Here is a 23,697-nt window from a genome sequence, read left to right as displayed (position 1 = left end):
ATTTCATGGGATATACAAAGTGATAGTGTCAAAGTATGTAGGCAGGAAGCAGAGGTGCAAGCCTTGCATGCCAGCGCTTGGGCACCAGAGGCAGGATGATCACTATGAGATGGAGGGGTCTAGGCTAGCCAGGGCTACACAGTGAAACCCTAATGTTAGTACTCTTAAGAAAAGCAAAAACAAGCATGTCCCACTGAGGGACTGGAGAGATGGCTCAGCAGTTAAGAGCGCTGGCTGCTCTTGCAGAGGACCTGGTTCAGTTCCTGACACCCACAGGGCAGCTCACAACCATCTGTTACTCTGGTTCTGGAGACCCAGCGTCCTCTTCGGACCTTCGCAGGCACCAGGCTCACATGTTGTGCGATACCATACATCTAGGATAGCACTTATAGACATAAAATAAAACATGAAAAAATGTTTAATGTCAATAACTATCAGGGAAATATAAATTAAAATCGCTTTGAGAATTCATCTCACTCCAATCAGAATGGCAATCATCAAAAAATCAGATGGCTAGCCGGGTGGTGGCGGCACAGGCCTTTAATCCCAGCACTCAGGAGACAGAGGCAGGTGGATCTCTGTGAGTTGGAGATCAGCCTGGTCTACAAGAGCTAGTTCCAGGACAGGCTCCAAAGCTACAGAGAAACCCTGTCCTGAAAAACCAAAATAAATAAAATAATCGTATGGCTGCAGATGCTGGTGAGGTTCTGGACAAGGGACCCGCTCTTCTCTGTTGGTAGAAGCAGAGATTAAGGTTTCTCAAAGCCCTGAAACTCACGGCCCTTCTGCCTTAGCTCCAGAATCTAACCTACAGGCATGCATCAGTCACCGTTCCCTTCTTCACTCGGGTGTTATTAGCTGCCTAATAAGTTTTCCAGAATGTATCCCATTGTATGTAGAAGAACATCCATGTTGTGAAATAACAGTGTTATTTGTCCTGGCCTAGAGAAAGGGAGCCTTTGGCAGAGTCAACTCATTAAGAGTAATCCCGACTGCCTAAGTTCCTACCACCAAGCCAGGAGCAGGGCAGACACTAATGTCTGGGTGACAACCGTGTTCTCCAGTGTGGGGAACGACAGGCAAGCTCAAGCGAGATCACAGCCCAGGGCTGGCCTGTCACACCAACATGTTGTGCTGTGTTATGTGCTTTGGTGGTTGGGGGAGTGAGGCGGGGCTGAGAGATCTCTGTGGTCATGTGGGAGAGGTCTCAGAGCTACAACCCCAGCTCCCAGCGGCCTGGTTTGGCTGCCTTCTCGGTCAAACTGCCCTCTGCCCACACCGCGCCCCCCCAGCAGCAGCTTCTCCATGCTCCTCTTCCGTCTCTTCTTGCGGATTTTCATTGTCTTGTTCCTAGAAGAGCACAGGGCTCTGAGCCTTAGGAAGATCCTGATACAACCCCAATTCCTGATTCTTCTGGAATTTCTTCCATGGCCAACACCTGTGGGCCTTGGGGTAGCGTGTTCTTTGGGCCTGGTTGTCCTGAGCAGGACATCTGGTGGCTATTTGGGTGGGGCCGAGAGAGCTAGAAGCCTCCAGGCCAGGGTCTGGGAGTCAAGCCCGAGATTATTTTTATTTCTCTGGCTACAGCACATGGTCTGGGCAGCCGTGCCATCTGTTCCGCTCTCTACCTCTCCCCTGGCAGTCCCTGGAGGGTCACTTGGGGGAGGAGCAGGAGGAGTGGAGAACATCTCTGGGCTGGGGTTGACTTACCCCATTCTTCTGGCCACACAGGGCAGGCTTGTGTGGGCAGTTTGCCTAGTAAGGGTGGGAGCGGCCAGCCAGTCACAACAGGGGACCAGGAGGACCACAGCCACACGGGGCCAGGGACAGCTCACTGCAGTAACAAATCCCATGTCCTAGGGCCTTGCGTGACCTGCTGCCCCACTTTCTCTGGGACAGACCCAATCTTGGGAACATGAAGTTCAGGTCCTCAGAAAACCTCTCCCATGGCGCAGTCTGGTACAAATGGTCTCTAGCTCTTCCAGGCCTGTTCTTCTGGGCTGTACTGGGCCCAGGTTCAGAGTGTAGGAAAAGGGCAATGTTGAGGAGGGGCGGGGTCCAGAGACTACCTCCTGGCAGCGGTGGCAGTGGGTGTTGGCGAGCATCACATGAGAAGGTGCAGGGATAGCCCTCCTCTCCATCCTGCCCTCCACCCAACTCAGAGCTGTGCTTGCATCAGGTCAATGGAGAAGATGAAGTCCAACACCAAACCTAGTGGGGCCTTATGCCTTAGAAGGTTAATTAATCACAGTCAGATATTAATCTTCATCATTAGGGCTTAAGCTATGTGTACCTGCCAGGCCTGTTCAAGGGTTCAGATCTTGCTCTCCAGGCTTGGCGCTTAAGAACAATGGTTACTAAACAGGGTACTAAGCACTGACCGGGAGGCAAGCCCTGTAGCAGACTGGAACCACCCCCACTACCCCTCGCAGGGCAGGGGGTGGGGCGAGAAACCCAGAGCCTTGGGCTTGTAAAGTAAGAGCTCTCACCTGAATCAGCTCTCTAGCCCTGGCACCTGCACCTGGGCATTGACCACTGTGGGAACGCTGTCCTCACTGAGTATTTACAGGGTGTTCTTGGAGGCCGCGGAGAAATATGGGGTCCACAGACACTGTCTGCACAGGAAGAACTCAGGTCCCTGGATTGTATGGGTGAGGTCCCGAGCAATAATGTGATTTACACAAAGACATATTGTTTGCTGTAGGAGTGAAGTCACCACACAGCAGGCCACCGTTTACGACATGAAGCCAGAAGAGAAAAACCAAAAAACAGAGCTAACCACCATGTTAGGGAGCTTGAGAGTCATCTCAGGATCTGCTTGTTAAGGTTTTGTGAAAAACCTTGTAGACATTTTTTAAATCACAATTTCACTGAATTTGTGTTTTTCTTGTTATTTTTCCCACAAATTAAACATCTTTTTAACTCCGTGTGTAGCGTTGGCTGTCCTGGAACTCTCTGTGTAGCTCAGGCTGGCCTCAAACTTAGAGATCACCTGCCTCTGCCCCGCCCTCACTGGTTTGAAGTCCTCAAAGTGGTGAGTGTCCTTGTTCTTATCTTTAACTTATTGTTCCGGTTGTTTGAGCCAGAGTCCTCTTTGTGTAAGTTTTCAAAAGATGTCTTTGCTCAGACTGAAGAAATCAGTTCCCTTTCATCTCTATCACTTTTGACTATTTATTTATTAAATAGTTATTCTTGTAGAAAGGTCTTAGGTTTTATTGTTTTTGTTTTTCAAGATAGGGTTTTTTGTATAGCCCTGCTGTCCTGGAACTCTCTCTATAGACCAGCCTGGTTTTGAACTCAGAGATCTGCCTGCCTCTGCCTACTGAGTGCTGGAATCAAAGGTGTGTGTCACCAACACCATGGTGAAAGACTTGGGTTTTATCAAGTGCATATACTAAATTTATGTTTCAGAAATGTGGTCTCGCTGTTAAATTAGCTATCCATATCTTCTGTTAGCGCTGGTTGGCATTTAGGGCCTCACATGCTAGGCGGGTTCTTTACCACTGAGCCATTTGTTGGCCTTAGCTTTGGTGTCCTCAGGTTTCTGCCAGACACTTTGCTCAATCTCTGTGTATTATCTTCTCTTCATGTCAGTAACAGTTTTGTATTTTCCCTATACCTCCTTTATCCCTGTCTTGCTGTGATAAAGACCACGGACGGAAGAAACGTGGGGAAGATAGGGTTTGTCTCAGCTTACAGTTTTAGTCCATCATTGAAGGAAGTCGGGGCACGAACTCAAGCAGGAACCTGGAGGCAGAAGGCAGGAACAGAAGCAGGGGCCATGAGGAGGGCTGCTTCTCTGCTTGCTCCACACGGCTTGCTCAGTCTGCTTTCTTATACACCCCAGGGATCCACCTGCCCGGGGGTGGCACCATCCACAGTGGAGTGGGCCTTCCCACATCAATCACTAATCAAGAAAATTCCCCACAGACTTGCCTACAGGCCAGTCTGATGGACTCGTTTTCTCAGCCGGGGTTCCATCTTCTCTGATGTCAACTCGTATTTTGTCAACGCGTATCAAGTTGACAAAAATCTACTATTCAGCACATTTTTTTTAAACGTTTATTTTTTTTAATTATATGTAGTTGTGTGTGTCTATGTAGGTGAGTGTAGATATCCACGTAGGTCAGAGGCACTGGATCTCCAGGAGCTGGAGTTGTAGGTAGGCAGTTGTGAGTACCTGGCGTGGAGTTGCTGGGAACTGAACTGGGTTTCTCTGCGAGAGCAGCCTGCACTTTCGTGTGTATGGGTGTTTTGCCTGCATGTGTGTCTGTGTGCTACCTGGGTACCTAGTGACTGTAGAAGCCAGAGGCAAACATCAAATCCCCTGAAACTGGGTCACACACTGTTGTCAGCTGCCATGTGGGTACTGAGACTTGGAACCAGTGATCTTAACCTGAGCCATGACTCCTTTTAAAAAAAATCGTATTATTTTTTATTTTAGCCATCTCTCCTTTTAAAGATTTATTTACCATTTGTGCACATGTTTGTGTGTGTGTGTGTGTATGTGTGTGCATTTGTGTATTATGTGTGAGTGTAGGCTGAGAGGTGCTGTGGGATACACTTGGAGATCAGACAGCAGCTTTTTCCCTGTCCCTGCCTCCTAAACCATTGTAGGAGTGCTGGGACCACAGGTGTTTACCACAGCCTCCAGCTGTTTTGAGGACCAAACTCAGACCATCTGGCTTATGCAGCAAGTGCCGTTACCCACGTAGCCATCTCTCTGGCTTGAGTCATGTGTCTTGGTCCCAACTGTGTACTTACATCAGGCCACCTGGCTCCCGAGTTTCAAGGATTGTCTTTTTTTTTTTCAAGGATTGTCCTACCTCTTCCTCTTGCTTCCAGTGGGAGCGCTGTGATTATAGGCATGGGCCACTTCCTTTTCAACATAGGTGTCTAGGAATCCAAACCCTGGCCACCAGCACACACAGCAAGTTCTTACCCACTGAACCATCCCCCAACTCTTCTGCTGGGGTTTGAGTTCTGAGATGATGGCTGACCTCTGCAACAGCTTGGAGATAGATTATCTTGAGTCTTTTAGTATTGCCGGGGAGACCCATTATTAGTTTAATATTTCTTTCTGGACTGGGGTCAATACAGCATCTTCTTAGCATGCAAGAGGCCTTGGGTTCCATCTCCACACTGTGGGCTCTTTTGCTGTAGCTGATCTGTCCATTTTCATCCTGGATGCTTTAAAGGTTTGTTTTGGGTATTGTGTTTATTTGAAGTTATGCTACTTAAGATACATATGGTTCCAGAATCTTTCATCAGCTGAGGAAGTTTCCCTGCTTTCTTTAGTTGTTGCTTTGTTTCATTTTCTGGAATTTTATCTGGTGCACCTAGGGCTTGAACCCAGGGCCGTGTCCTTGCTAGGTGGGGGCTCTGTCACTGAGCTACAGCAGCCCACCATCTACCTTTCACCGCGTGTGGGCTCCAGAGAGGCAACATGTTCACATTATTGCACAACAGCCTGACACTCTGTATCTGTTGGACAAGTCCCCATTTCTCCCTCTCCCTGCCCCTGGCAACCTTCATTGTATCTTATTTCTAAGAATGTATTGCCTTCTATGTGTATAACCGTACTGTCTTTTTTCTCTCTATGACTGGCTTGCTTTACTTAACATAATGTTGTCAACCCTCATCCTTGTTGTAGTCTGTGGCAGGGTTACCTTCTTTTTAGTGCTAATAGTACCCACACCAAGTTCTGTGTTCATGTACAGATGAATGCACAATGCCCTTCATTCTTTGCCTGTTGCGAATAGTGCGGCCATGAACATGTCTCTTGGAGCTTCTGCTTTTAATTCTTTAGAGTATATATCAAGAAGCAGGACTAGTAGATCACATTATTATTGTTGTTGATTCAATAATTATTATTTATTAATTTATTGTTTATTATTAATAATTTTAAATTATCATCATCATCATCATCATTATTATTATGGGTAGTGCTGAAGCTAGAACCCTGAAGCACGCTCAACAAACCCTCTATCGTTGGGCTCCACCCCTTGGCCTTCATTTAAATTTTTGAAGATTTTGCATACTGTTCTCATAGTGTTTGCACTGTTTCACCTCCTCCATAATATTTAAGATCCTTTTTGCCTAGTGTTCATTTGGTGTCAGATTAAATCTGTCACTGTGTCTTCGTCCCCCTACTTCCCAGTCCTGGGTGTGTTCTTAGAGGTATAATTAGAGGGGTCTTTTGTGCTTATTGGGCCGTTTGGACGCTTGGTCTGCTGAAGGGAGACAACCAGTTCAAGCCTCCCTGACTCCGGAACTCGTAGACCTTTTAATTTGTTCCCCGAGTAACTGGTTTGGTACTGGCGCACTCTCTGGGCGTCCTGTGTCCTGCAGCCTTTACAGTTCTTCCACCTCTTACCTTTGTCTTGTTTCGGCTCTAACAGGTCCAACGGGCGCTCCTCCAAGCCGAGCCTTGGAGGGCAAGGCCGGCATCATTACCTCCAACGAGTGGAGCTCTCCGGACTCCCCCGAGGGGAGCAGCATCTCTGGGGGCAGCCAGGCACTGGACAAGCCCATCGACAATGATGCAGAGGGTGTGTGGAGTCCCGATATTGAGCAAAGCTTCCAGGAGGCATTGGCCATTTACCCACCCTGCGGCCGCCGCAAAATCATCCTGTCGGACGAAGGCAAGATGTACGGTAAGACGCTTGTCAGAGCTGGGCAGAAGCTGGCTTTGTAGTTCAGCAGAAAGCGTACAGTAACCTTGGGTTCCCTTCAAATGACCTCTTGTGTCTTCTACTAGGTGTGCAGCGCTTCCTTCTGTTCTGAGTTCCAAGCACCTGAGTGAGAGAAGCTTGGGTGGGGGTGGGGGAATCTGCTGAGAAGACTGCATGCTAGTAGAAAAAAATTTTCCTGTTTGTTTGTTTGCCTTGGTTTTTCTGAAACTCTCTGTAGACTGGGCTGATCTAGAAGTCAGAGATCCTTCCACCTCTGCCTCCCAAATACTGGGATTAAAGGTGTGTGCCTCTGCTGCCTGTCTGAAAATTTTATGAAGATAATTGTGGGTAGAATAGACTATCTCCACAGGGCAGGCTAAAAATCCCCTCCCCCTCTTTCCCTTTTCCTCCCTCCCTCTCTCCCTCAGCCCTTTTCCCTCTTCCCTCCCCCTCACGCGCACACACACACACGCACACACATACACACACATCATCATCATGAACAAATGCTTGGTCTCCATGCTCTCATCCTTGGAAATAAAGAGTGACAAGAACAGGGCGCTTCACTTGGGAGTGTCGCTCCATGGTAGAGCGCGCGCCTCACGTTAGGAACCGCCCTGCGTTTAATCCCCAGTACCACAGAAAGAAGGGAATAAAGAAAGGGAAAGGAAGATGAAGGGATTCTTTTGGGATAGGATTCCCCCCTCCTCCCTTGTTCCAACTCCCTCCTTCGTGTGTCCAGTACATGCCAAGCATTGTGGGTGTCAGGGGTGGGTACAGCAGGTGCGGTCCATGTATGCAGACTGGGGACGTGAACGCACACGCACAGCTAACTGTTCTCTAAGGCAGGCTGTGAGGATCCACCTCCTCCAGCTTCTTGAGTGACCTGGGTGTGGAACACCACACTGACCAGTCACGCGAGAGGCCCAGCAGCCTGTGTGAGGCATATTGACTTTTGGAGGAGAGAATTCTGGGAAAGTAAAAGCTGGACCAAAACTGCACAGCTGCTGCAAGGTCTGGGTCTGGCTTCATTCAGGTATCTTCTCCCGCAGGAAACACACAGTATGTTGACGGGTGGATACCCAAAGGTTTGAGAAGGCCTCTTTAACTGGCGTGCATGCCTCAGACATGAAGGTGCTATGTGGACATACCACTTAATTAAAAACCCATTACATTTATTTTTATGTGTATGTGTGTGTACCTGAGTACATATCGGTGCACCACATGCGTGCAGTGCCCATGGAGGTCAGAAGAGACATTTGATCCCCTGGAACTGGAGTTACCAATGGTTGTGAGCTGCCGTGCGGGTGCTGGAAACCAAACCTGGGTCCTCCACAGGAACAGTAAGTGCTCTTAAGCACCGAGCCATCTCTTTAGCCTTCCTCCTGCCTTCTTAAAAAGAAACTAGTCATTGGGTCTAGGGTATGTCTTAGTCCAACATGACCTCAGCTTCACTAATGTACCCACAAAACCCTGTTTCTAAACTAGCTCCTGTGCTGGGCTGTGGTGTGGTTCAGTGGTGGAGTGCTGGTTCAGCATACATAGGCCCTGGTCCCATCTCCAGCATCACACACTACAAAGTGGGCCTGTGCTGAAGTTGCAGGTTGTAGTTCTGGGGGGGGGGGGTCACTCTTCAGTGTTCCTCAGCTGACTAAGCCACGCCCCTGGGAGGCTATAGAGCTTCATAGCTCGTCTTTTTTTTTTTTTTTTTTTGAGACAGGGTTTCTCTGTAGCTTTTGGTTCCTGTCCTGGAACTAGCTCTTGTAGACCAGGTTGGCCTCGAACTCACAGAGATCCGTCTGCCTCTGCCTCCTGAGTGCTGGGATTAAAGGCGTGCGCCACCACCGCCCGGCTATAGCTATAGCTCGTTTTTTTTTAACATATAGTCTTTCCCTCGAGACCAAAGAAAGCCTTTCCTTCCTTTTCCTTTGGAAAAGTAAGAACCTTTCACGTCATATCCACCCCCCTCTCCACTCCTGAGACTGTTAAAACTGCTCCCTCTGTGCCCCTCAGTGCCCAGAGTCTTTCAGATACTGTTAGGATGGCAACCCCTGCCCTGAGCGCTTCCTCAGGGGAGCTTCCTAGAGGAGAAAGCTGACCTATGGAGCACCCATAAGATGCCAGCTGGGGCGGTGTGTTCCGTGGGGCATCCTCCCACAGCTGCCCCAGGACCATGAGCTCTTTGGGTGGAGAGCAAGGTAGACGCGATCATCAGCTAGGGGTGATGGTGGGGAAGGGCAGGAGGTGTGCTGAGGTGGAGGGAGATAGCATGACTGTAGAGTTCCGTCAGCACCCTACTGGGGTAGCACAAATAATAAACACCCAGAGATAGATATTGGGGTTCAATCTGAAGATCAGAAAAGCAAGCAGCCAGCCACTGGCTCTTACCTGCACCTCAGACCGAAATGGTGAGCCTGCCTCCATGAATCCTCAGAATGAGACTGAACTGAGAGCTCTCTCCTCCTGTCTTATATTCCTCTCTAGTGCTGGGATTAAAGGCATGTGCTGCCCGGTTTCTATGGCAACTAGTGTGGCTGCTGGGACTAAAGGTGTATACCACCACTGCCTGGTCTGTATGGCTGACCAGTGTGGCTGTTCTACTCTCTAATCTTCAGGCAAGCTTTATTAATTAAAATACAGATGAAATATCACACATTCAGAGAATATGCAAGGACCCTGAGAAGGAATCACTGTGTAAAGAAGCAGCTGAAGTCCAGGAATCATTCCGCCGAGGGCAGGTGCTGCAGGAACTGAGAAGGCCCTGGGGATAAGCCAGAATGCGCACAATCAGTACACTCAGCCAGGCATGGTGACTGCCATAGGTTTCTGTTGCTGTGATGAAACACCTAGCCAAAAGCAAGTAGGGAAGGGTTAATTCCACTTATATTTTGACATCTCTCACGCAGGGCAAGAACCTAGAGGCAGGAGCAGAGGCCATGGGGGAGTGGCTACTGGCTTGCTCCACAAGGCTTGCTCAGTCGCCTTCTGATAGAATCTAGGACCACCAGGCCAGGGGTGGCCTCACTGACAATGGGCTGGGTCTTTCCCTGTCAATCACTGATTAAGAAAATACCCTACAGGCTTGCCTGCCTACAGCCCTTTCTTAAGGAGGCATTTTCTCAATTGATGCTCCCTTCTCTCAGAGGACTCTAGCTTGTGTCAAGTTAGCATAGCAACTAACTGGCACAGTGGCCCGTGCCTGTACCCAGCACTCCAGAAAAGCAGAAGTCTGAGGCCAGCCTAGGCTACACAAGACCCTGTCTGTAAAAAAGGAGCTGTTTCAGAAGACCCAAGTTCGGTTCCCAGCGCCCACATCAGGTAATTCACAGCTACCTGTAATTCTAGTTCCAGTGGATCTGAAGCCCTCTTCCGCCCTCCGTGGGTACCGGTACACATGGGAGACACACACACACACACACACACACACACACACACACACACGTTTCTTATTTTAAAACAATGGCCAAGGAGATGGCTCAGCAAGTGAAAAGCATTTGCTGCCACCAGCCTGGTGACCCCTCTTTGATCCCTGAAACTCATCTAAAAAGTCAGAGAAGGCTGGAGAGATAGCTCAGCTGTTGAGAGCATTGCTGCTCATGTAGAAGACCCAGGATCAGGTCCCAACATTCACATAAACTCTAGCTCCAGGAGACCCCGCACCTCTGCTGACCCCAGTAGTATCAGGCATGCATGCAGTACACATGTAGATCACACACTCATATACATAAAGTAGAAATAGAACAAATCTTTTAAAAATACATTTATATTTATTTATTTTACACCCCAGCTGCAGGTAGCCTTCCTTCCCTCCTCCTAGTCCCTCCCCCATACACCCCCCGCCCATCCATTCCTCTTCCATTTCTGTTCAGAAGAGGACAGGCCTTGCTTGGATATCAACAGAACATGGCATATCAAGTTGCAGTAAGACTAAGCACCTCCCCTTTCATTAAAGCTTGGCAAGGTGACTCAGTATGAGGAATAGGGGCCCAGAAACCAGCAAAAAGAGTCAGAGACAACACTTGTCCCCACTGTTAGGAGTCCCACAAGAAGACCAATCTACATAACTGTCACATATATGCAGAATGCCTGGGTCAGTTCCATGCAGGCTCCCTGGTTGTCTGTTCAGTCTCTGTGAATTCTCGTGAGCTTTTTTTTTTGTTTGTTTTTTTGTGGTTTTTCGAGACAGGTTTCTCTGTGGTTTTGGAGCCTGTCCTGGAACTAGCTCTTGTAGACCAGGCTGGTCTCTGCCTCCTGAGTGCTGGGATTAAAGGCGTGCGCCACCACCACCCGGCTCCCGTGAGCTTTTGTTAGCTGATTCTGTAAGTTTTCTTGTGTCTGTGACCCCTCTGGCTTCTATAATCCTTTCTCCCCATTTTCTACAGGATTCCCCAAACTCTGCCTAATGTTTGCCTGTGGGTTTGCATTTGCAAAACAAATCTTTAAAAATAATTAGATGAAAGCCAGGCTGTGGTGGCACATGCCTTTAATCCCAGCACTCGGGAGACAGGCAAGTGGATCTCTGTGAGTTCGAGGCCAATCTGGTCTACAGAGCTAGTTCCAGGATAGCCAGAGCAGTTACACAAAGAAACCCTGTGTTGAAAAACAAAACAAATGGTCAGATGAACTGGTCTACATCTGTAATTGCTCGCCTATGGCAAGATGGGGGCAGCCATTCAAAAGCAGAAACAAGAGAGACCCCCCTCCCTCAAAATAGTACCAGTTCCCCAAAACTGCTCTGACTTCTACCTGCACACCAAGGCATGTATGTGCCCACCCTTAAGTCACCCCAGGTCTACATGTATCTGTCACCACAACCCAGGCATGCCCATGTATGTGTGTGCATGTATACACACATGGGCTCTCTCTCTCTCTCTCACACACACACACACATACACACACACACATGAACAAAAACACACTAAAAATGAATTTAATTGGCTCTGTGGCCCAGGGTCTTCGGCTGGTGTAGGTTTAGTGACATTGTATAATTCACACTGTTGCTGAGGTCGCCACACTCTTAACTGCAGAAACCATCATCCCAGAGTGGAGCTCAGTACCCCTTAAACAGTAGTTCCTTATTCTCTTCCTCCTTCCTCCTTTCTCCCTCCCTCCTCCTCCTCCTCCCACTTCTCACCCTACTTTCTTGTTGTATGTGTCAGAATTTCCATCCATTGCACATAGGTATCATACCTCATCACTTAGCTGATACTTAGATTTCTCTAGTGATTGTGGGTAGCCAATTCTTTCCCTCCTTTACATGTAAAGATGTGGGGGTTAGGAAAGTCTCTCAGGTAGTGAGCAGAGCGAGCCTAGCCGCCTCCACCTCTTGCCCTCACTCTGAACTCTGCCTGGCCTTGGGTCAGGTGGGTCAGCCTCTGGACAAGGGGACAGGAGCATCCTGCTCCATCTGATGACTCACCTGGCCTGCATGAAGGGAGGTCTCTCTGTGCGCCAGACCCTGGCTTACCCTGGTCTCTTTTTACCAGCTTGGGGGCGGCCAGCACAGCTGGGAGGTATAGATAGCTCTGAGCTCACGGCAGTGTGTGGGGCAGGCACCCAGGGAGGCTGACTCAGATCTCCTCTGCTCCTCTCATCTTCCCTGGGGGACCTGTGGTGCACTATCTTCACCCCTAGCCAGCTGCCAGCAGGCCCAAGAGCCCTGTCTTTACACTTCCTGCTTGGGGAGATCATCTCCCAAGTGGACCAGCCAGTGGGACTCGTCGTCAGCTGACAGCAGATCCTAGAGCTGGGGCAGTGGCCTCAGTGTTTTGAGGACAGGGATTAGGCCTGTTAACCAGCTCAGGCCACCGTACACCCGAGCAGAAGCCACCGACCAGAGCCAGGCAGACATGCAGATGACACGCAGAACCGCAACACGGATTAGCACCTGTTATTTCTGAGCCGAGGCACTGATACTTGTTGGCTTTGGCCCCCCGACTTGAACCCTTCTCATCTCTCCTGGACCAGCTCCCATGCCTGGGGTGCTCACCTCCTGCTTACTGCTCCCGGCCTTCACTTTTGCCCTGTCACTGTGTGACCCTCACTCTGTTACTGCCCATCCTACTCCTTCTGATCTCCTTTGGCCAGCTCGGCCGCTGGGCACTGGGAACAGAGGTAGGGAGGAAAGAGTGACATTTCTACTCCCGCCCGCCTCTGCCCCTTCCCTTCTTCCTCTTCTTAGCAGCTTTACCAAGCGGTCATCGTTCTTCTTCGCTGAGGCTAGCGGGTTCTTTAATTGTTTGCATCTGTTTTTTCTAATCCCAGCCTTCACCCACCTGGTGGGGGCTCTGTACAACTGAAGTTTTCTGCCCCCGCTTTCATTCCCTGTCTCTTTTGGTTTCTGTGCTGTATCCTTGGCATGTTAGTCTTATGAAGCATCCATCTTTAACCTAGCTGGAGTGGGGGTTGGGGGGGTTTCTGTCCTCCATGACTCCATGTTAATGAGATAGTCAAGAGAAATACTGTTTGTAAGTGACCCAGACAGGCATATAGGGTGTAGCCAAGAAACCAGAAAAGGCTGGGTTGTCTTGGACATTTCTGGAAGGAAGTGGAGCCTGATCTGGGGGTGGGGGTGGCAAACGTGCTGTAGGCAAAGGAACTGGGGTGCTGCACCAGCTCACAGGTAGGATTTGGCATGGTGGCTTCGAGAGACCAAAGTGGAACAGCTAAACAGAACCCTATCAGGAAGATCCTCTCATTTAGAGATGAGTGCTACACCTGTTACAAGGCTAGACCTTGGTAGCCTAGGGCTGGACTCTTGTCAAGACTCTATTTACTGAGGGATGGGGCAGAGACTGGGAGCTCAGCCTGGAAGACTGGGCATCCTACTCTGCCAATGCCATGACATGGTTCCTGGTGTCTTAGTTTGCCGTCCATTGCTGCAGCTAAGCAATTTAGGAAAGGGCTAAGTGGACTTAGAAGTTACGGTCTGTCATCAAGAGAAGCCACTGAAGCAGATACCATGGAGGGATGCTGCTTACTGGCTTGCTCCTCATGGTTTGCTCAGCCTTTTTTTTTTTTCATACAACGGAGGACCAGCAGCCCATGAGTATAGGCCGGTCTTATGGGGGCATTTTTTTTTTTTCAGTCGCGGTTCCATTTTCCCAGACAACTCTAGCTGTGTCAAGTTGATGAAAAACTAACGAGAACCTGGGCTTTTGCCCTTTTCATTGTTATTTTTTGTGTTTCTAGCTCCTCCAATGGTCCTCTGAGGCCACCGCCTTTCTCTGGCTTCTAGAGGCCTATGGAAGAAGATTCTTCTACTTATACCACCCCGATGGCAGGCGTGATCTGGAGCAAGACTTAACCTTGCTAAACATTGTGTTTCTCTTCTGTAGAATGTGTTGGTGATATGGGCAGCTCTGACAGGAGTGTTCTGAATTCCTTTATTTCATGGCAGGAATATGGCTGTTAAGCTGTTTGTATGGACAATGGTCAACACTGTTAAAAATATTCACAGCTTTTTATTATATTTAAAAGTTTGGGGGGCTGGCTCAGTGGGTAAGAGTACTTCCTGTGCAAGGATGAGGATCTGAGTTCAAATTTTAAGCGTCTGTGTAAAATGTCACACGTGGCCACAGTGCCCGGTGGGTAGAGACAGGAGGGTCAACAGCTTCCCAGCCTGTCTTCATATCCATTGAGAGACCCTGTCTCCAGGGAGGGAGGTGGGGAGTGACGGAGTAGGACATCAGCCATTCTTGTCTCACCTCTGCGTTTGGATATACACACCCGCATTACATAACACATTATTATTTTAAATTACACTTCATTGATTTATTTTGTGTGCTTGTGTGTGTCTATGTGTGCTCATGTGCCATGGCATGCGTGCAGAGGTCTGAAGATAGCTTTCGGCAGTCGATGTTGTATCCATCAAACTATAACTGCTCATTATTTTGGGCCCTGGCAGCCTCTATAACAACATCTTTCTTTCTTTTTTTTTTTGTCTTTTGAGACAGGGTTTCCCTGTGATCCACCTGCCTCTGCCTCCTGAGTGCTGGGATAAAAGGCATGTTTTATCTATCTTACTTTTTAATCTTTGTGGATTGGCCTCAGAGTGGTAGAATCAACATTTGCTTCAGTGTTTGTGAAGATTTTGTTTTGGTTTTGTGTCGAGGGTAGAAGACAGGACTTTGTCTTTACGAAACACATGACCTATCTCTGAGCCACAGCCCTAGCCCAAATGTCTGGCTTGCTAGCCCATCATCGACCAAGGGACTGCTGTGTTTGTGTCTGTTAGGACACTGCCAGTGAGCATTAGTGTGGCGGTGCCTGAGCCCTGCTCTGCAACTCCTTTGGGAATCCAGCAGATGGAGGAAGGAACTGTTGACTGCTATGGTGATTTTGTGTTTAACTCTTAAAAACAATGTTTAGCTGGGTGTGGTGGCACACGCCTTTAGTCCTAGCACTCAGGGGGCAGAGGCAGGAAAATCTCTCTTAGTTTGAGGTATGCCTGGTATCCATATGGATTTCCAGGACAAACAAGGCTACATAATGAAGCCGTGTCTCAAAACAAGCTTGCAAGCAAACAAAAATGTTTACTATTATTTTCTTTTGCTGTGATGAAAAATAGTCTCACAGAAGCACTTAAAGGAGAAAGTGTATTTGGGCTAAAAGTTCAAAGTCACAGTCCACTGTGGAGGGAAGCCATGAGAGCAGGCGCTTGGGGCAGCTGGTGACACTGCATCCACAAAGTAAGAAGTAGAGAATGGTTAACTTTTAAATAAAAAAATTAAGTTTTTATTCTATGTATACGGGTACTTTCTGTGTACCACACACATGCCTGTTGCCTATGAAAGCCAGAAGGAGGACATTGGGTCTCCTGGGACTGGAGTTCCAGGTGGTCCTGAGCAAGCACGTGGATGCTGGGAATTGACACTTCATCCTCTGGAAGAACAGAAGTGCTCTTAACTTCTAAGCCATCTCTCCAGGATTATGTGTGTGTGGGGGGGGGGGGGGCGGCAAGGGGTACAGTGAGAGTATAGTCAGAATTTTCTGTCTTGCCAGCCAGCTCCCAAATAACCACACACAGACATATTATGAATGCTTGGTCGATATCTTAGGCTTGTTACTAACTAGTTTTTACAATTTAAATCAACCCATATTTCTTATCTGTGTTTTATCATGAGGCTCCTGGTATCTTCCCTCAGTATGGCATGTTTATCTTGCTTCTGGTGACTCCTCCCTTTATCCCAGTACCACCTCCCTGTCCACAAGCCCTGCCTAACCTCTTCTTGTCTAGCTACTGGGTACTGGGCATTTAGCTCTTTGTTAAACCAATGAGAACAACACATCTTCAAGTGTACAAAAAGGTCACCCCACACAGGGTGACATTCATGTCATGGAACTCTCGTGAAGTTCAGAGGACCGCCTGCAGCTGCCACAGATGGCTGGTTCTCTTCCTCTACCATGTGTGTCCCAGGAACTAAGCTCAGGGTGTCAGTCTTGGCAGCACTACCCTTACCTACTGTCTCACCAGCTCCAAGAGCGACGAATTCTTGTGCTCGGCTTTCCTTCTTTCCGTCCATCCAACTTGAAGAATGGTGCTGCCCTTTTAGGGTTGTTCTGTCGAACTCAGTATAATCAAGATAATGCCTTGCAGGCAAGTAATCTAAGTAATCCCTCATGGGTGTGCCTAGAGATTCTAGATCAAGTTGACAGTAGTAACCCATTTCCCATAGTGAATGTGCCACTTTATACCATCCCCACCCCAGCGAGGCAGAAGGTTCCAGTTTTTCCACATGCTTGCCAACCTGGTTATTTTTCCCTTTCTGTTGGTAGCCATGTGAGTAGGTGTGAGGTGGTGTCTTGTAACAGGGATGCTCAGCGATGCTGAGTACCTTTTCACATGGATGCTGTCTCCCGGGCAACTGTGATGATGAGCCCCCCTCCCCCACAGTTAGGAGACTTACTGTGCAGAGAAGATGTAGACCTGAGAGTCCTTTCTCTCCACCAGCTCCATGTTTAATGGGGACTGTGGCACAGAGCTCAACCAAGGAACATGAAGCCCCCAACTGTCACCTGGGGAGTGGAAGTAGGGACAGGCAAGCTCTTGGGGATGCCAGCCAACAAGGATTTCACCACAAGTCTTGGAGCCCATTCAGGGATGATGGTCGTAGTAGCTCAGGGTTAAGTCCCATTGCTATGTTCACCTCGACAAATAAGCTCCTTCCCCAGCCCTCTGGTGTCAATGGATCTTAGAGAGAGAGGCTCCCATACCGTCCAGATTAGGGCATAGCTTCTCCTTCCTGGGCCCCGGCCTACGAGAGGGGACGATGATACAGGACTCAGAGAAAGGGCTGACTATCTGGAGAGACCTCAGTGGATGCTTTAGATTCTTAGCCCATTTTGATTTTTAAAACTTACTGCATTCATTACAATAGAGCAATGTATAGCAGGATAATATGATAGGGTAATTAACAGCAGGACCAACCAGAGTGGGACCTGACAGTCTGGGGAAAGATGGCTGCCTACGCTGGCCTCCCGCTAAGCAGCTGGGTCTTTACTTCTTTTTTTCAAATTTATTTATTTATTAAAAATTTTCACCTCCTCCCCTCTTCCCATTTCTCTCCCACTCCCCCCACTCCCTCTCCCCCTCCCTCTCCAGTCCTAAGAGCAGTCAGGATTTCCTGCCGCTCTTTACTTCTTTGACGCTGTTTTTATGTTTTTACGGCTGGTGTGGAGAGAAGAGACTGCCCTGCCCTGGGAAATGGGACGTAGAAGTGACTGTTCCAGGAAAACAGCAGATCTGGTGGAAGTGTGTCTAGGTCCAGGCCCAGGGTGGCTGGTAGGGTTTGTGGGAAGTAGAGAGGTCATGAGAAGACCGTGCTAATTCCTCATCAGAGGTCCCCACCCTCAAGGCTGTGGTCAGGCCAAGACATTCCACTCTTCTTGGGCCATCCTTCCTTCCCATGGCGGGCCATGGATCTGAGGCTGCGTGTGCTAGCTCTTGGACACATGTTCTCTGACAGATGGACCCACCATCTGTCTGGTGGGGATGTCCTTCCCAGCCTCTCCCAGGTCCTCTCTGGGGTGGGCCAAGACCACCTGCCACATTGCAATGTCCAGCTGCTCAGGGTCCCCTCCGAAGGCCAGGAGGAGCTTCTACGTCACTGGCTTATGAACTCAACTGCGGAGGTTATACAACTGGTGGCAGGGCTGGGACAGGGACGTGTGTCTCTTCCTCTCTCTCCCTCTGAATCCTCTGAACTCTCTATCCTGTCCTTGCTCTTTTTCCTCCACATCCCCTCCCCGCTTTTTTTCTCTTTAGGTGGGAGGTGTTTTTGAGACCTGCCACTGTATAGCTCAGGCTAACCTTAAATTCACTCTGTAGTATAGTCAGGCTTTCAACTAAAAATCCTCCTGCCTCAGTGCTGAAATTACAGGTGTGCTCCACCATTCCTGGTGTTCCTGCAGGTTTCTTCTGGTCAAGATTCCTTTTACTAGCTTGACATACTTTGGGAGTTCTCTCTCTAGGAGCGTTTTCCTGCCTCCCACACCCATCACCCCAGACGTTCTTCATCCTGCATAGCCATCCCTTTTCCCCTAAATAAATACATAATAAGTAACTCTTGAAAATAAACAAGAAATGAGAAATAAAAGCAAGAGGGTCTGAGGCCCGTCCGTGTAAATTTGAATCTCAAGTCACTTGAGCTTGAATAACTCACCAACCCTGCCCATCTGTAGCATGGAGGGGACGACACTAACTGCATAAAACTGTGTGGGGATGTCACGCGGGGATGCAAACGCAACTGGGGCTTCCATATTTGTGTCTGTGTGAATACTTCTGCAGATACGACAGTGTCTGGGTACTGTTGATAGCACTACAGGAGTCAAAGGGAAGAAAGAGCTAATGGTTGCTCTGTATGTATCGGTGTGAATTGGATAATAACTGGTGTGAACTGGATAATAACCATTCTGGATGCAGCGTGTGGCTGCAGTGACCTTTCCCGTGAGACAAGAGGGAGACTGTTTCTCTTGGCTCCAACACCCTCCAAAACTCCACTTCCATGCTAGGGCGCTCACCTCTGCCTGCATCTCTTCCGGCGAGGGCCTTGATGGAGTGATGGCCTGAGGTGAACAGCGCGAAGACAGGAGAGGGAATCCAAGGTTGTGGACAGCGTACTGAGCAAACACAGGACAGACACTGTGTAACCAACCCTTAGGCATGGAATTAAAAATGGCCCTTCCCAGGAGAGAAGGGAGAATTTGTGCTTTTGGAGGCTAGGGAATGTGGAGATGATAGTTAGAGGTTCGGAGACCCCACTGGGCAGGAGGGAGTTCTCCACAGCAAGGTGTCTACTTCAAAATTATTGAGAGCTCTTTTTTGTTTTTAATTGTTGAATTGGGTCCTGTTTTATAGCCTTGACTGACCTGGAAATTTATTGGGTAGTCTAGTCTGGTCTTTAAACTTGAAGTGATCCTCCTGCCTCTCTCTCCTGAATTACATACCTGGCTAATTTTTTTAAGGAATCAGAGGTGGTAACACACTGGTCATACCAGCACTTGGGAGACTGAGGTAATGTTGGCTTTTTGCACTGAGTGTTTCCCTGGGCTTGGCAGAAGGTCTCAGGCAGCCTTTGGTGACCTAGCCTGTAAGAGACATTTCCCAGCATCCCCTTGGGACTTGCCTGGTGCCACAAGCAAGTGGCTTGGGCAGTAGTCACCCCTACATCTGTTAATGGATGATTTGAGTGACATTTTTTTCAGCTAATTTTTTCATTTAGAAAGTAGGTGGTGTGACCCATAGTTGTAAGGAGAGGTGGGCTTCCTCTGAATGCAGGAGCTGACATCACAGGAGTCCCCCTGCTTGCTTGTGCATCTACCACACCCCTAAACCCAATTCCTTATTATTCAGGCTAACTTTGCTGAAGATGACCCTGAACTTTTTTTTTCCAGACAAGGTTTCTTTGTGTAGCCTCACTGTCCTGAAGCTTCTCTGTAGACCACCCACCTCTGCCTCCCAAGTGTTGGGATTAAAGGCATCCACCATCATTGCTGAGCAGACTCCAAACTTCTTTTTTAAAGGAAGTTTGAACTTCAATTTAAAAAATATATATCCAATTTATTTTTTAAATTTAAATTACATTTATTTATTTGTGTGGATGTTTGTGGGTGGATGTGGGCATGCCACAGTGTGCGTGATGAGGCCAGAGGATAACTCCTCTCCCTCCAAGTGGGTCCTGGGACTTGAATTCAGGTCTTCAGTCTTCACAGCTAGCTCCTCGACCTGCTGAGCCACTTTTGTGATCTGTTTATTTGATTGGTTCGTTGGTTGATGTGTATGTGTAGGTACACACATGCTATAGCATGTATGCGGAAGTCAGAGGACAAGTGGTTTTCTCTTTCCACCTTTACAACTCCGGTTGTTAGGCTGTGAGAAAAATGCTCCTACCTATGTAGCCATCTGGAGATCCTGATGACTTTGAACTTCTGATCCTCCTGCCTCTACCTCCACAGTGTTAGAACTGTAGGCATGAACCACCGCACCTGGTTTATGTAGTGCTGGGGGGCAGGACTGAACATTGGGCTCCCTGCATGATGGTTGAGTATTCTATTAACTGAGCTATATTGTCTCCCCATGATGTTTGTTGTTTTGAGAAGGGTCTCACTATGTAGCTCTGGCTGATAGCCTTGAACTCTGCCTCTGTCTCTTGACTGCTGAGATTAAAAATAGATACAACTCCTGGCTCTAAGATTTATTTGAACTTATTTATTTGAATCTGTGTATGCCTTCATGAGAGTCTGCATTCTGTAGAGCACAGAAGAAGGTCTAGGCTTCCCATGGAACTAGAGTTATGAGATGTTGGTGCTGGGAACTGAACAGGGCTCTTTTGCAAGAATGGTGGATGCTCTTAGGGCATTGCGCCACCTCTTCAGCCCCCACCCCCTTTAACACAGATTGCGGGTGTGAGCCGCCACACCCAGATTTTTTAAATGTATGTGTGGTGTGCATGTATGTTTGTCTCCCTGCGTGTTGATATTGACTTTTAAAGTTTGTTTCTGTTATTGTTTTAAATTTTTGATGAGTAGGTTTATTTAGGAAAATTAAGTAGAGAACTCCCAAGATTGAGAGGAGTGCCAAGGGAAAAATACCTTTAGTTGAAGAATAATGTGTGTGTGTGTGTGTGTGTGTATGTGTGTGTGTATGTGTGTGTGTATGTGTGTATGTGTGTGTATGTGTGTATGTGTGTGTGTATGTGTGTGTGTATGTGTGTATGTGTGTGTATGTGTGTGTGTATGAGTGTATGTGTGTATGTGTGTGTGTATGTGTGTCTGTATGTGTGTGTATTGTGTATGTGTGTGTGTATGAGTGTGTGTGTGTCTGTAGCACACATGTGGAAGTACGAGAACAATTTCTGAGTGTCATTTCTCTTCTCCCACCATGGGTCTGGGAATCAGACTCAGGTCGTCAGGCATGGCACCTCCTTGGCCCCTAAACTTAATCTTCAAGGCATCTTATTGAAGTGTCAATGACATGTGCTTAGGGCCTACGTGGTGATAAGTTTGGGCAGATGTGGGGACCTGTGAAGATATTGCCACCATCAAAATAGTAAGCATCCATCACTGTCCAAGAGGTTGGCTTTTTTCCCCCTCAGTGTTAATGACAAGACCTAGGACCCTGTGCGTGCTAGGCAAGTGCTCTTCCGCTAAGACACACACGCTCCTAGCCAATCATTTTCAAACCTAATTTTGTGTTTGGAGTTTTCACCTCATTTTTCTTGCCAAAGAGAGTCTCCTGTGTTTTAAATGCCTTTGGCTCCATAGAGTTTCCATTGCTTATGTATAACAAAAGCTCCATTGAGAGTAAGATAAAGTGTGCCTTGGGAATGAGGAATAACCTAAACGCACTGCTTGACTTCATTTAGCTCCCGTTTGTCTCGGGCGAAACCCTTGTTCCGGATAGTTGATCTCCTTACCATTCAATTCTCTCCTTTTTTGTTGTTTTTGTTTTTTCAAGGCAGGGTTTCTCTGTGTAGTCCTGGCTGTCCTGGCACTCACTTTGCAGACCAGGCTGGCCTTGAAGTAGGAGATCTGCCTGCATCTCCCTCCCAAGTGCTGGGATTAAAGGCCAATATTGACCAACTACCATTGGGTTCTTTTTTTTTTTCTTAAAGAGATATTTATTGAGAGCTTACAATATGCAGGCAGTTTTTTTTAATATTTATTTATTTATTATGCATACAATATTCTGTCTGTGTGTACGTCTGCAGGCCAGAAGAGGGCACCAGACCTCATTACAGATGGTTGTGAGCCACCATGTGGTTGCTGGGAATTGAACTCAGGACCTCTGGAAGAGCAGACACTGCTCTTAACCACTGAGCCATCTCTCCAGCCCCTGCAGGCAGTTTTTTAAATGTATGTATGGTGTGCATGTATGTTTGTCTCCCTGCGTGCTGATATTGACAGTCTTCATTGATCACTCTGTCTTGTTTACTCTCACATTGTCCCCAGAGTTTGCTGACATGAACTAGTTGAGACATCCAGGTTGCTTCAGGGTCTGGGTTGCTTCGGGGGACCCTGTGTCCACCTTCCAAGCTACCAAGCTAGCCTGGAAATGACCTGGGTTCATCTGAACTCCAATCCACTCACTTATACAACTGTTTTATCCACGGAGTCATCTCCCCAACCTTCCAGGGAGTTCCCTAGGTGTCTGATATAGGCAAATAGCTAGCACCCGAGTGCATTCTCAGGGTGCCCAGAATATCAGTAGATCACATGGCACATGGAGGGAAATGAGGACGGCAGGAAGCACAGGCTGAGGTGTGCTGATGGGCGGGGCATCCTTGCCCTCTTATCATGGTCAGGGAAGATGTCACAAGACCATGTCATCCATCTCCACCCAGGCTATGAGACCAATCTAGACACTGTCAGGAACGTGAAGAAGGTGAAAGTCTCTGTGGAAGGATGGCAAGCACAAAGCCTAGTGGGCAAGCGGGCCCAGCGTGTCCTAGGAAGCAGCTCAGAGTGGCAGATGGGTGACATCAGAGAGGTGGCTGAGCTGGTATGAGGGTGGATAGATCCTTCGGGTACATCCTGGCCTTTGGAGGGACTTGAACTGTGTGTGTATGTGTGTGTCTGTCTGTGTGCCTGTATGTGTGTCTGTGTAGAGTGTGTGTCTCTCTGTGTGTATATGTGTGTCTGTGCGTGTGCATCTGTGTGTATGTGTGTATGCGTGTGCATCTGTGTATGTTTGTGTGCCTGTGTGTGTCTGTATGTGTGTGTCTGTGTGCCTGTATGTGTGTCTGTGTCTGTATAGAGTGTGTGTGTCTCTGTGTGTATATGTGTGTATGTGTGTGCATCTGTGTGTCTGTATGTGTATATGTGTGTCTGTGTAGAGTGTGTCTGTATGTGTGTGTGCACGCACCTGTGTCTGTGTAGAGTGTGTGGCGTGTATGTGTGTCTGTGTGTGTTCTATATGTGTGTCTGTGTAGAGTATGTGTTTGTCTGTGTGTGTGTATGTGTGTGTATGTGTGTCTGTGTGCCTGTATGTGTGTATGTGTGTGTGCATCTGTGTGTCTTTATATGTGTGTGTCAGTGTGCCTGTATGTGTGCATCTCTGTGTGTCTGTATGTGTGTGTCTGTCTTTTGTAGGTTCCTTGTTGTACACTGGGTAAGAGCTCTGCCACTGTCCCCAGCTTTCTTCACCGCTTGTTCTTTCCCCCTCAAGAAACTCTGTCTGATGTGGCTTAAGCTGGTGTTCCTGGCAGAAGCAATCCTCCCTGCCTCTCAGCCTCCCAAGTAGCTGAGTCTCCAACCCTGCCACCACACCTGGCAGAACTGGGACTCTTCCTCTGAGGAGGCTGGGAAGCCAGGGCAGCACTTTTTGGATTTTAGTAGACATGTCAGCTGCTGAGCCGAGAATAGCCTGAAACAGGAAGCCAGGTGGAGGGGATTAATAATCCAGGCCAGCGCGCATGATGGTTTGGACCCCAGGACTGAGGAGGAGAAAAGAGGCCTAGTCCTATCACAGTAGAATAGCAATGGATTCGGTCATTCCTGCATTGACTTCATTCATCTGGTGCCA

General features: G+C 48.2%; 1 protein-coding gene across 2 annotated transcripts in view; it reads left to right on the top strand.

The window, feature by feature from the left end:
- Positions 1 to 23,697, top strand: part of Tead4 (TEA domain transcription factor 4) — a 79,071-nt gene that overhangs the window by 23,671 nt on the left and 31,703 nt on the right. For both annotated transcript variants that reach the window (XM_041641115.1, XM_041641106.1), the window contains exon 2: positions 6,402 to 6,656. In XM_041641115.1, coding sequence (XP_041497049.1) covers positions 6,402 to 6,656 — 255 coding nt within the window. The remainder of the gene's footprint in view (positions 1 to 6,401; positions 6,657 to 23,697) is intronic.

The sequence above is a fragment of the Microtus oregoni genome, unplaced genomic scaffold (genome assembly GCF_018167655.1).
Source record: "Microtus oregoni isolate MIOR12 unplaced genomic scaffold, Mior012 000002F_ref0000024, whole genome shotgun sequence".
Lineage (NCBI taxonomy): Eukaryota > Metazoa > Chordata > Mammalia > Rodentia > Cricetidae > Microtus > Microtus oregoni.
Note: the sequence above shows the minus strand (reverse complement) of the source record. Positions and strands in the feature narration are given on the sequence as shown.